At 37.1% G+C, this 14340-nt stretch overlaps 1 protein-coding gene across 3 annotated transcripts; it reads left to right on the top strand.

Moving 5' to 3' along the window:
* Nucleotides 1-1083: 1083 nt before the first annotated feature.
* On the top strand, nt 1084-13951 carry LOC118648106. Of its 3 annotated transcripts, none has more exons than XM_036294345.1 (4): nt 1084-1243; nt 6672-6890; nt 10151-10449; nt 13624-13951. In XM_036294345.1, exons 1-4 carry the CDS (start codon nt 1238-1240, stop codon nt 13919-13921), a joined length of 822 nt encoding a protein of 273 aa, XP_036150238.1. In that variant the 5' UTR covers nt 1084-1237; the 3' UTR covers nt 13922-13951. The 3 variants fall into 3 exon arrangements, with proteins under 3 accessions (XP_036150238.1, XP_036150241.1, XP_036150239.1); XM_036294348.1 differs by having other exon boundaries at nt 1085-1243; nt 13627-13951; XM_036294346.1 differs by having other exon boundaries at nt 1086-1243; nt 6675-6890.
* The last annotated feature ends 389 nt before the right edge of the window (nt 13952-14340 follow it).

The raw sequence follows: 14340 nt of genomic DNA, 5'->3' as shown, positions 1-14340 counted from the left end.
TTTAAAATGTATTAATATTTAAAAGCCACATGTCCAGATAAAAAACCTTATACTGACGCAATGTACGCAACGGTACGATTAAAATTTAATGTTGCATTATTATTTATGTGTATGCAAAACATATTTATATTAGAATTTTGATGAATGTTTGTTTCCTGCTTGATGAATGTACTAAACTACTGCGAGCACTAAATCATTTATATTGCCATCTGTTATGAGAGGTATAATTAGTTTAATTAGTAATATGTAATTAAAACGCATAGATACAATAAATTAACACTCAATTGAATTGGCTGTTGCGGGAGAGATAACGGGTTCAATTAGTCAATGGAAAACAACACCAAATTTATTAAATTTTTATTGAATTTAAACTTCAATTAATTTAGACTTGCGATAATAGACACACATCAAGATCATTATCTTGGCACAATTATTTTTTATTTAATTAAATTTAATTACATTTTTTCTTCATGCTTTAATGTAATTATTAAGCTAATAGAAAAGTTAATTTTAACAGCTTAAAAAAACCTTAGCTTCGAGAAAATTAGTTGAATCTGAGCAATTTAATTAAAAATTAGCTGAATCTGAGCAATTTTTAATTAAAAATCTAAGCGTATAAATGAATAATAAGAAAGAGAATTAAGTGAAGTGTAAAGCAGGAAGCCAATTTGCATCACGCAGGTTTGCAAGAGAAAGAGCCCATTCTAAACACATTAAAAGATTTATAACATAAAAGTACGAGTTACGCAGTAAAATTTAATAATAAACAAGCGGAATGGATGGGCTTTCATCTTTTTCTTCTTTTTCTCCCCGGAGAGAGAGAGAGAGAGAGGGGGCCAATTTTCCGCCTTGAGAAATGCAAATGTATACCCGGCGTCAAGCCACATCCGATCTTTCATGCGTCCACCTGCCGATGCGGCTCATCGGCCCCCGATAAACGTCGGCCCACCACCACTCTCATCCCCGACCGGTACACACAGCGAAAACAACCCCCTCCGATCCGTCCGCCGCCGCCGCCTGGCTTTCTACCCCTTCCTTCCCGTACCGTGGCCGTCGGACCACTGGCAATCCCCGCGGGGTGAAGCACACGGTTCTGCCGCGCGCGCGGCCGGATCCAGTCGCAGTTCGAACCTCGAGGAGATCCGAGCGTGCGTGAGCACCCGTCCCGTAATCCTGGACCACGTAAACGGACGCCTCGGAGGATCGTGCCGGGATCTTCTGGCATGCGATCAGGAGCATGCAGGTAGGCATCCCGCCGTCGGCGCGCCGAAAGCTCCGTACCCCCGAGTGGACACGTAAACTCACGCGCGCGCGTCCGTTGAGCCCTTTTCCAATTTTTTTTTTTTTATTCATTTCAAAATGATCATGATTTACAAAAGATGATTTTTGAAGATGGTATGTATATATGAATGAGGCAGATATGAGTTTCTTTCGATCCAGTCTATAATTAAGCGCGACTGATGGGAGTGATCTGCTTTCTGTGTGATCGATAAATTATTTCGTGAAGTTGTCACAGTAATATTCCACTGGATTGGTCGGTGCATTAATTGATTTCAGTGTCAATCAAGTAAAAGCGTTAATTATTTGACAATCCGTCGCGTCTCTTAGGCAACTCGGCAAGAAGCATACAGGTGGGTCGGGGAGAATGTCCTAAGAGCGATCGGTAAACCGTTGCTATTGCAACGCAAACATTTGGGATCACGGGAAGACGGAACAATGACAGTTATCTATTGTTAAAATAAACTGAACACTTTTATATATTTCCCAACAAACTAATCTAACTGTATATTTCACATATTTGTATCGTTAATTTTTTTCACAATATAGGAAATGTGTGTTTCGCGAAATGAAATTTACTTCACTATTTCGTTTCCCTGTACTTTCTATCGTTTCTGTATGTTCCTGGAATATATTTTACAAATTAGATTACAACGGGATGGCTGTTATGAAAACTTGTTGAATTCAGTTTACGAGCGGCTTGCCGCACTAAACAACCAAAGAAATTCGAAATTCGTTGATGTAACACACACACACACACACTTACCGAATGACTTTATATGAGAAATCTTTTTTGTCGTACCTTTTTACTATATTTTACTTTTTTAATAGCTTTCTTGTCGAGTTTTTTATTCTTCCTCTTTTAAAACTGTCAGCCAACAGGCCGAATAAAAAGAAATTATAAAATACATCGCAAAATTATTTAATAATTTATTACAAAGCGAAATACTCATTCCTTCCGCGTATATAATATTTTATATACACTGAATAAAAAGAAATTGTAAAATACATCGCAAAATTATTCAATAATTTATTACAAAGCGAAGTACTTATTCCTTCCGCGTATATAATATTTTATAAAATATCTAAGTGAAGAAGATTTAACCCTGTTGTGATAAATAAATCACTAGGTAAGATCAGTCTGTCGGAAACTCGCGAGATTGCGAGATCATAAGTTTACTGTTCGGAAACTTTTTCGTATGCAATAAACGTGCGCGAAAAGTGTCGGAAAGTATAATGGCTCCGGACAAGAGTCTTTTCATTTAGTCGAGACAGGCAGCGTGCCAGGAAAACGATCTCCGCGCCTTTTTTCTTGCCTCCATCGACCGCCACTGCGTGCCAAGGCCAAACAGGAAGAGATCTTACAGTCATGGTCACGAACAAGTCGTATCTCTCGTTATGCAGTTATGCGAATCGGTATATATGGCGATCCTGATATTATTAACGGCCCTCCCGATCGCATTTCCAATCGATTAGCCATCCTCGTAATTCACATAATGACCTTTCGGGCCTTAAGAGGAATCACAAAGGAGTTACGTTAAAATTTTATTAAGCTCCCTCCACGTAGAAACGTTCGATCGAACAAACAATGCAAAGTACGTGATCCCTAATTAATAAACTCGTCCAGGGAAACTAACGCACGTACACGAAAGCGCGCGATGTTTCCCGACGAGATAAAACACAGACCGCAAACGTTACATCAATTTTGCAAGGACTATGCCATAAATTATTGGGGAACGAGAGTTTCGGCTCGTGGCGCACGACATACCTTTCATCGCCCGCGGCTCGCGCGGCCCCGCTAAATAGATTCCGCGATTAAATATATTCGGGGAAAATATGTGCATTACGAGATTTGCGCCGCGTAGTTCCCCGGGGTTACAAAGTCACAACACAATTTGCTTAAACTTTCCTGCGAGGTGCAGCCGCTTTGGCCCGAGGGCGATTCGAGAGGCTCCGTAACTCGCCTCTGTTTGCAAGAATTGTTTAAACGTTAAAATTCACGAGCTCCCTCAGACGCGTTGCGGTTATTCAGACGGGATCGAGCGACGTAAGATCTCCTTCTGCCAACCTCTCTTCTGACTCCTCCTCGTCGATTCCGAATTAATTGAAGTCGGAGATGAAAGGAAGTGTTTCCCCGAGACACACTCTCGTAGAGCGATTCCTCGCCCGCGTGGTTTTCCACTGGTCAATTTGGAGCGCCGCCAAGTTCGCATCTCGCAGCATCCATTTGGCGGAAGTGTCTTTGGCGGGGGGGGGGAAAAAAGGGGCGAGAAGCGTTTACACATCTGGCACGCAAATTGCGTTCGAGCATGTCGGAATGCAAAATAACGTCGCTCGATATTTTGCGCCGCCGCTTGTTTCTCGTGGCTCGAATCGAGCGAGAGATCGCGATTGTCACGAGCGATGCGAAGGCTGAAAGCCGTTTTTCCATCCTTCGAGAAGAAAAATGGAGAAAGAACGAAACGGACGCGATCTTTTCTTTTCCGGATCAGTTAACCGTTTTTTACCGCCTGGCAACGCTGATCTCTGCTATCGACGAGAATCGGCGAGAAAGAAGCCGCGAGTGAGGAATTAACTTTTTTTTTCTACTACGGCGGAAACGAGTTCGCACTTCAAGAAAAGACTTTGCATTATCGATTCGAGCAACACACACCGTGCATTCCCCTCTCTACGTTTTTGCGTGACACGGAATCATTCCGCGAGGCGGTAAAAAAAAATATGTCTGATGGGGTTTTGCTTACTTGCAAACATTAAGGAATTGCGTGAGTAAAGGAATTAATCAAGGGGAGGAAGAATGCGGACGACACGGGACGAGCATGCGACACATTTTTCATATTTTCGTTCCGTTTACGACCGTTTGTTTTTTTTTCTTGTTGCTCACCGACAAAGCGGTAATTACAAGCCTCGCGTTTCGTTTCTATTTCTCGACGATATACGATATATTTCGGGTACGACCCTCTACGTCGACCCTCTACACTTCCGCGCTCACGCACTATCGATCTGTTTCGCACTCCTATTTGACCCAAGTCTTGGCTCTACTGCCCGAAAAGCTCAAAGCCATTTTTCTTATTTGGTAAAGAAAAAAAAACACCCAAAATAAAATTGTCTCTTATATTCGCGGAAGTATTTCGCGGAAACCGATTAGGAATTGAAAAGGGATGGAAAGGAGAGGGGTGGGTAGGCACAGGGTTTCGAATTTCGGGACATGTTCTGCGCGTTTTTTCAGTGACCACACTTCCTCTCGCTCGCGCTTTATCGATCCCATTTCGCATTGCCTCGCACCGCCTGTCGCCTTTTTCTCGACGCTTTTTTGTACAGCGGCACGACCTTTGCAAGCTCGCCGCACCGGAAACCAGCGAGCTGTCGTTTATCCCCCGACTGTGGCCTGCCGGCGTGGACGCGCACCGTCCACCACCGGCGTGAGTGCGATTCTCGCGCGGCGAGACGTGCGAGACATTTTGAACTTTAGACCGTGTATTATTATTAACCATCCGTCGTCCGGACAACACGTCGTCGCGCAGGTTTAATAAAAATCAAGATCGCTCGATCGACGAGTAGAAAGAGAGAGAGAGAGAGAGAGAGAGAGAGAGAGAGAGAGAGAGAGAGAGAGAGAGAGCACTTGCGAATAGGCTCCAGCGCGAAAAGGCCGAAGGTGAGACACGAGCAAAAGGGTAGGAATAATAATTCATTGAAGTTATGAAAAGATGACAGTTCAGATTGCGCTTTACCTTTTATTTTGGTGAGCAAAAGCGATAGCGCCGGTTCTTCAATCCTGATTCGTAATCAAAATAGCACAGAGCGTACACGTAAAATTGAACGGGACGGTGGAATATGATGACCGATCCATCGGGTGAAAAATAGATGGACCACATTTCGTAATTCCAACATTTTCTTTTTTTCTACGCGCGCACAATGTCATTAAAAAAAATAGAGCTTCAACCAGGTTGTATCTATAAAAAGATTACATTAGCAAAATATATTCGCAGATTGAAGCGGTAGATTTCGAAAGAATAGAAAGCCTGTTATTCTTGGATACTTTTAATGGTCGGGGACAATATTATCGGGAAAAATTTATATTCTCCTTTAATATCTAAATTTTTCAATAACATGGACTTATTTAAAAAGAATAATAGTTTATTTATAAGAGAGCGCTCTCTCCCTTCCTGTAAGTAAAGAATGCTGTAGCGTCTTGCTCATGAATAGATTTACTTAAAAAAAAAAGTTACTTTTGACAATTTCTAACATGACAAGTTAATTACGATATTAGTAGAAAATCTATTGATTTGATTTAAAAATGATGGTACTTTTTGAACTTTTAGCTATAATAAGTCATATTCTACGAAAATTAATATCACCGATATGACGTCAAAGATATTCTGTGCGATTATAAACGAATGAACAATATAAGCGAGCACGTGCATGATATTTCGTGACAAATATCGTGCTGAAAATAGCGTATCGCGCGGAAGTTTCAATTTATCACTATTTTGCAATAACAATCTGTGCTCTATATATACGATAACATGAGAGATTGACGTTTCAATCGCGTCAGGTGCTCCGCGGTGCTCGTCTACCTCAATAAACAAGTACGCGCGAGAAATTATCTCTTGCGTTACTTTTATTACGCTTTTTAAACGTCATTAGGATGGAAGTAAAGCTCGCGGCAATGAAACAGCCGAGTATCGCATCGATTAATCTGCTCTTGAAACGCGACCGTGGCTAAAAATATTTCTTTTCAATATTTCACATGCTAATATCCAGCCGTAAAGGACCGGCCTTTAATGTGGCGCGAACGCAGAAAATGTTTGTCTCGTGCCACGACGGCATTACGAAGTTTCTTAGCGGCGATATTTATTATCGAGATCCATCGAGTGACTAAAAGTCGCAAGGTGTTCTCGCACGTGCCGCGTGATATTTTCAAGTCGATACAATTCCAAGTGCATGCCGCACCACAACAAACTAAAGCACAATTGAAATCGAGAGAAGGCCAACGAACGGTCGTACCAGGATCTTAATAATCTTTCTTATGCGATTTTATGTACAATTTCTATTTATTCTATGCAAAACTAAATCTTTACAAAATCTGATTTATACGAAGTGCAATTGTATTTGTCTTACATTTAAGATTTTTTACTTTCTAAATCAAAATCAGTGTATTATTATTAAGAAACAGTGAATAATCACAATCATAAATATATATGCATTTAGAAATGCACCGGCAAGATTTTATTGGTTCCAATTTATAGAAAGCAATGTTCTACTCTAATAACTAATTCCAAAGTGCATTTTAATTTGACGTATCTTCAGGCAAATTTGATAGAAAAGAAAGAGATAAAATTTCTTAAATGAAAAGAAAATTGAGAATTTATGATGAAATCATAAAACGATCAAAGCAGAAGCCACTGAGAGAGCTGGGTTTGTGCCTCAATACCGGGGTATCAACGAACAACGTTGTCGTCGCCGAAGTTTGCAACGAGACTCGCGGGGGACTTCCCCTTCTTCAAGTATGGCCCAGCGATTCGCCCAGAGCCGATGCCGACGGACAGGCCCAGGCTTTTGTGTTCCCGGACGTGCAGGAAAGTGTCAACGACAGCGGCATCGAGTCCATCCAGGTACGACTTTTATACGATATCATTTTCTTTTATCAAATCTCCAAACACGCGTCAATAAAATCAATACTCTTCAACTGTATTTGTGTGAATCGAACAAACATAAGCGTTCACTTGTCATTGCACCGCCATAAATTCCGTCGAAGATGGACCTCGAACGTTCTAACGCGAAAATATTCAAAATCCTTTCCATGTAGGAAAAGAGTAGACATAGAAAAAGATCGCCAATACCTCACTTTGAGTTATATTTATGGAAAGTATGATTAAGAGATAGAGAGTAATATTGGTAATATGTTATAGTTTAATGAAAATATTAAATTGCAAATTTAATGATAAGATAATTATTTTTAGCATATAGAGCAAGTATGAAATATTGTATTAGGTATTATAATTAATTAAATTATTAAAGTTTAATTAAGATTTATAAAGATAATTATTTATTAAGCTTTGAAGGCTTTTTATATATAACTCAATCTTAAATTATAAATAAGGTAAAAGAGAGAAATAGGCTTAAATATAAGAATAGATAAATTTGGTAATATAATAGTGGATTATTGTAATGGAGTATTTTTGATTTGAATTTAAATATAAATATTGAATAAATTAATATATTTGTATAAATGAATAGTATGAGTAAAGATCTTAATATTAGAATGATAAATATTATAAAGTAGTTAGAATAAACTTAAACAAGAACTAAAAGTAAAAAACATAAACTAGAAAGTGTTTTCTATCATATAGATAGAAATGATAGAATTGATAATATTGATAGAACTGATATAGATGATATTTTCAAAAAATAAAAGAGTGCCGTTTTAATCCTTTTATTGCCGAATTAGTTTTTCAGCAGATTGTCTTGAAACTGTATACTCACGTTTTCTTTTTGAGTCACTAATTCCAAATCTAAATTCAGATTTTGCCAATTTAATGGGGCGGATCTAATATTGTCACCATCAACTAGTAAATTAGTGAAAATCTGGATATTTTTGTAATAAATCCATTTTTAAGGTTCTGTTACAGATCTAAAATTGAATAAATATGAATAATATCAAAATTTAAAATGGCAAATACAATATAGCTGTATACATGTGGTATATTTTCAGCAACAATCAATATTCATGAATTTTTGTTTCAGAACCGATACATTTAAGCGAAATATCACAAAAAATTATTGATATGGTAAATTTTATGTAAAATACGATTATATTTTTCTAAACTTAAATTTGTCAGTTTTTAATATTTCCATCGACTATGTTGGATCCGCCATTTTTCTGTTTTGATCTCAGAGTAATCAGCGACTCCAAAAACTCTTTATCCCCGAAAATAGTCAAAGTCTATGTAAAATTATGAGAAATCAATTTTTTTAAAGCAATTTTTTAACGTTTAAATTGTTATAAACAATTATTAATGGACAATTGGATGCAATAAACTTTAAAAACATGTAAACTAAGTATTTCTGTACCGGAAAAGTCAAACATTATCATTAGTATCTCAAAACAATAGTTTTTATGATACAAAAAGGAAATAAAAGTAAATAGAAAATATAGGGGAAAGAAAGATAAGATGACGATCTTAAGGCTTGTCGATTTTTCCATCTTTCTGTAATGATGTAAAAATAACAATCTATTTTTTTTTTTTAGCTTTTCACTAAAGCCTTTTGTACTATAAACATTAAAACCTGTTAAATAAATAATAGTAGCATTATTAATATAACATATTGTTAATAAATAAAAAAATTGGTGTTTATATAGATAAACAATAGTTAATTTGACTCTTATCGCTACTGAAAGTCATCTTACCTGGGCTTACATAGGGGGGGGGGGGGGGTAAAATAATGAAACTGACATGTTCTTAGAAAATCAAAATTTCTTAACTTTATATTTTAAAAATAACGAAATTAATAAATTACATATGATAAAACTTACTTACAGATTATCAGTATAACCAGTATCACAAATTATAACCAAATTTGCGTAACATTAACGCAATTACCTTCATTGCAGAACATAATTTGCAAGTAAAAATGCGTCATCTAGCGTCATCCATCATCTTACCTGCTATCATAGTTATTTTTCACTTATTTAATAAAAATGTTACACTGCGAGAAATAAAAAATATAAATGCATTAGTATGTGCGTTTTTAACTATACTATATTATGATTTAATTTAAAAACCGAAATTTACTATAATTACATCATTCCCTATAAACAAGTGCCAAAAAGTTATGCTTGGGTTACGCATGGGTAACCTTAAACACATTTCTTATTATATTATCCACTTTGTAGGCCGATTGAAACCAAACAACAACAGATAATCTACTATTATCTAAAGCCTTTAATAACTTCAACATCCGGTCGATATCTGTTATTCGTTTAGAAAAATTAGCCATTCGTCATCTTACCTCTTCCCCCCTTTTCCCTACTTTCAATTAGTAATAAAAGGATTAAGATACTAGGGCCCGTATTCTACCAACGTAGATCAACTTTAAGGGGATCCTAAAGTCGTCTGTTTTACCGACAGAATTATACAATTTGTTCCAATGTCCAACTTTTTATTGCATTTACAAAATTAAAAATCCTTCTCCACAATTAAAGTATAGACGATAACAGTGTGCGGACGTAACGATTTTATATAAAAAATAAAAAAAAATTTCTTAATTGCCGGCGTCTGGCGTGGACTCGTAACAAAATGTGTTTGATATAAAAGTTGTGCATCTTGTACGTATAAATCAAGTCAGATCCGCACACAAATGAACATTAAGGAACAATACTATGCTTTTAGATTGAGCGTAGGCGTCTTAATAGAAAAGATACATATTGGTAAACATTTCGTGTCTCAAAAGAGCAATCTGAAAAATTTTTTTATATTCTTGGTATGAAATTCAATTCATAAGCTGATATTAATACATAAACTTTAATTCTGGAAAAGGATTTCTAAATCTATAAAAGAAATATATACAAAATTTTGTTAATGACGTGCACAAATGACTCTACATTATCGACCTCGATCAAGTTTGACGAGCAGTTTAGCATCCCCTTAATCTCGGTTTAATCTACTTGTTATCTCATTCTAGTTCCAAAAATTAGAAAAAGATAAAGGTAAGTTAATCCGAGATTAAAGTTAATCTATGTTGGTGGAAATGGTCTTATGTCGGTTTTGGTAACTGTCTTGTAATATTTTTATTAAGACTTTCTCTCGTGCGAATCAATTCGCGCCTTATCATCGTGAGAACAAAGTAACTTTTATGAAATGCACTTTTACAGGCGTCGCCGTCGCCATGCGGTATCACCTGCAACAGCCCGGCGATGACGCCGCAGCAATCGCGCCGCGCCAGCCTGCTGCATCCGGATCACGCGCGGCTGCAGCTGCATTACCTTCATCACAACCACCATAACGCGGGAGCGAAAAGTCCGCCGTCGCCGGACAGAACGTCCATAGACGAGGACCACGAGGACCGGCCCGTGCCGCCGAGTCCCTCCAGTTCGACTACCAGCAGCCTGCGATCAATGCCGAGCTCGGCGATCGTGTCGATGCACTCGCAGGACAGAAGACGCAGCAGCAGGTAATTGATTTGACTCTCGATTCAATACATCTTCAGCCGATGACTCGTTTCCCTAACTTTCTCTATTGTTTTATTTTGATTTATTTCAATTTTTTTAATGACGATACATAAAATAAAGAAAGCAAATTTATAAATTTTTGATAAATTTATCTACATTATTAAAATAAACAAAGCGGATGACAATAATGAATAAATCAACCTCATGTTTGCGAGACATAGGAATGTTAAAACGCTATAAAATAAACAAAAACAAAGGATATTAAGGTAAAAACAAAAAATATTTAACATAATAATTAAGCAATATAATGTTTCAATTACGGAATTATGATCGGCTAACGAAATTGGTAGAATGTTAAAAATGAATATTAAGAGGATGCTAAACTGCCCGTCAAACTTGATTGAGGTCAATAACGTAGAGTCGTTCGTTCATTTTTGTTCATAAAAATTTTTGGTTTAAAATACAAATTATGTAGCTTTACGTACAAATGAATAGCGTACCTCAGTTCAAAATAGATTGAGGAATAAGACTATATTCGTCAAATTACGATTAGAAGCCATAAAAAAAAGTTATTTGTGTGATCAAATTGTATTTATCTAAACGTTTTCATTACAGATTTTTGAAAATTTGATCTTACAAAAAACTTTTTCTGCGGGTTTTAATCGTAATTTGACGAATATATTCTTATTCTTTAATCTATTCTGAAGTGAGGGATGCCATTTATTTGTACGTATAAGCTACATAATTTGTATATTTTGAAGCAAATATTTTTATAAACAAGGATAAACGAATGACTCTACATTATCGACTTCGATCAAATTTGACGGGCAGTTTAGCATTCTCTTAATGAGTATTAAGAAAAAAGAGCAAATAGAAAATTCAAAATGAAATTAATGAATAAATAATAAAATTAAAAAGTAGAAGTGATAAACTTTGCTCAACATTGTAATCATAATAAATGAGCGAAGTTAGTAATGCTGAACAACAGGGAACTGTCATTGTGGATGGAATTTCGAGGTAGTTTGCGACAAGTTTGACAAGTATTATTACAAGAAATATCGTCATCCCCCCTTTTCGCATCGGTGAAGTATCCATTTTCCGACCTTATCCTTGGCCGCGTATGCGCGCTACGAGCAAGGTCCCAGAGGTCCCTACGGCGGGAGTAATTTATTGCGGGGTACGCGTTCGATGTCGCATTCGGTCTTGACTCGCGTCAAGGAACGACCTTGACACGATGCAAATATACGGAAGGTACGTCAACGACGTACGTATCGGCGTTACGATTGTATACGTGTGTACGCGCGCGGCGGCCTCGCGTACGTAGTTCACACTTGCACGGGTTCTTGCCGCAAACGCCAAGTGGCACTTCCTAATTGTAAGACGAGGACCTCGAGAAAATCGCGCTTTTCTTCCCCGATCTTGAGATCTCGACCGCGCCCCAATTTCATTCTTTTTTTCGCTCGTCGCAATCCCTCAATCTCGCGAGCAAACACGCAGAATCTCGCGCGAGGTCGGGACATTGGATCGTCTCGATAGAAGCCTTTCATGCTTTTTCCATCGTCGCACCCTCGTCCGCGTCTTTATTTCTAAGCAAGAATTCACGCAAAAATTGCTCCATTCGTCATCAACGTTTGTTAGAAAACAGTAGCAACTTGTATGATATAATTTAGTTTCAAATAAAATTAATAATTAGAGCAGATAATACTAATTATAGTAAATATATAAAAACATAATAGCCAACAAAATTTTTTTTAACCAAAAAGTGAAATTAACTTCTTGTCGCCAGTAATTAAAACTAGGAGTAAATAATTTTTTTTGTTGATTTTTTAGGTTTTTTAAAACAAGACTAGATACTTTTACAGATATTGCACCAAGAATATCCTGATTCGTGTACTATAATAGAGGAAACGGTAGTATAATGGCCACCTCGTATCTCTCTGTTATTAGCTGACGGATTCTAGTAATTACTTATGGAATTTGTTCAGCAGCCTGCCGTTATGAAGTAACGCTAATATGACAATATATACGCAATAGTCAACGTTTGTTACATTTTTAGTTTCGAGCATTTCGAAACTTTTTTAAAGTCCATTTTAATTACACATACTTCCTCATTTTTTTATACTTAAACATATTATTACACAAAATGTAAATACTCTTGAGTATGTGTTTTTTGTTAATTAACTTTTTATTCGGTTACACATTTTGAATTATACAAAGTTAAACAATGACATAGAATTTCGTTAATACAGTCACCTAAGCGTTTTAGTAATATGGTCACTTTTGATCGTCTTTATATCAAAAAAATTCCTTGATAAATCGATTATCATTCTACTGTTAACGAATAATTAGTGACATGTCTAAATTATTATCGTGACAGAAGGAAGAGATTACGTATGAACCTAAAATCCCACGGAAAGAATTTTCTCTTAAAATTTACCCTCAAAATCTAATAATTGTGGGATAATGTGTGACCTCGAGAAATTTTACTATACCCCTTTTAATAAAATTTATTATACTTTTAGTAAATTTTACTAAACAGTAGAGTGAAATTCCTCGAGGTCATATATTTTAACTCTCTGCCTACACACCTTATTTTCTCCCGATTTCTACACACAGGGGTTACGCTAATTCCAAAATTTCGTTGACTTATATCTCCAAATGTATTTTAATCGAAAGGAAAAATCTCAGAATTATGATGGTCTTGGCTGAAAAGTCGAAGATATTAAAAGAAAAAGAGATTTTTTGAAAAGAATGAAAAAGGAACAAAAAATTTTTGTAAAAATTTGCCTTTTTTTTCAAACGCCCGTATTTATTAGAAAAAAAATAGATAAAGTAATTAAAATGGTGATCAATGGAAAAGGGAAGAGTTGTACTTTAAGAATCTATCGTCAGTTTTTTTATTCTCTTCAAAAAATTATTTCGTAATGTGAATTTAGTAAAAAATGAATGCAGTTTAAACACAATAGTAAAAGAAAAAAAGTAATATTCATTTCAAAAACATAATTATTAATAAATTTTATAAGATATAAATGGATAGCCATGTTACCACCTTCGCTTCTATAATTAAATAATCTATAGTAATTAAATAAAACGATTAATTAAGTAGACCAAATGTAAATTACAGCGAGTAGCGTATGTAATAAACAAATGCCTTTCCACAATTCTCTCTTTATTAGCAGATACAGCATGTTCGATGCTCTGGATTTGGAATACGCCCTACTGAGGGCCGCGGCTCGCGGTTCCGTGGCCCGTAACTCCCTGTCGGAGTCCCTCCACAAGCTGACCTTCACCCAGAGCCTGGCCTTTCCCGCCTTGGCGCGCGGTCTTGCCGCCAAGCAGAGCGTCCCGAGCGGAAGATCCCAGCAGCCCACGGAGAGCGGGCTGAACGCCTTCGCCAAAGTGGTGACCGCGATGGTGCTGATGCTGGTGAGCGTGCTGGTGTTTGGTGTGGTCTACAAGTTCGCCAAGACGTGAGGTTGGCTGCTGACACCCGGCCGGTATCCTGGATCGGACACAGGATAACAATCGTTTGGGTGTCGGCGGGTGTCTTCAGCGGTAACGTCTAATGAGGCCTGAGGAAGGGTCTAAGTCTCAACTCGCTTCCCGTGCGAAAAAAAAAGAATTGAGAAGTAATGAAGGTGACGGAGGATCTGGAATGACGTTTCGACTGTGTACTACGTTCGTCGGTCCTTCGGTGGCGGTGTGTGAATGGGAAGATGAATGAAAAGATGGTGACGACTCTAGATAAACACAGACTCATTCTAGACGCAATCAGTTGAGTTGTAAAAAGATTTTATACCTGTTGTCTTTGTCGCGTAACGATGTGTGTATTTAAGTACTTAATCTAAAGTTTTAGTGAAAAAAAGACGACGCTGCCATAAGAAGCAACGCGA

Source organism: Monomorium pharaonis, unplaced genomic scaffold (genome assembly GCF_013373865.1).
Source record: "Monomorium pharaonis isolate MP-MQ-018 unplaced genomic scaffold, ASM1337386v2 scaffold_177, whole genome shotgun sequence".
In the NCBI taxonomy this organism is placed as follows: domain Eukaryota; kingdom Metazoa; phylum Arthropoda; class Insecta; order Hymenoptera; family Formicidae; genus Monomorium; species Monomorium pharaonis.
The sequence above is the reverse complement of the archived record's forward strand: the minus strand, read 5'-3'. Positions and strand labels throughout refer to the sequence as shown.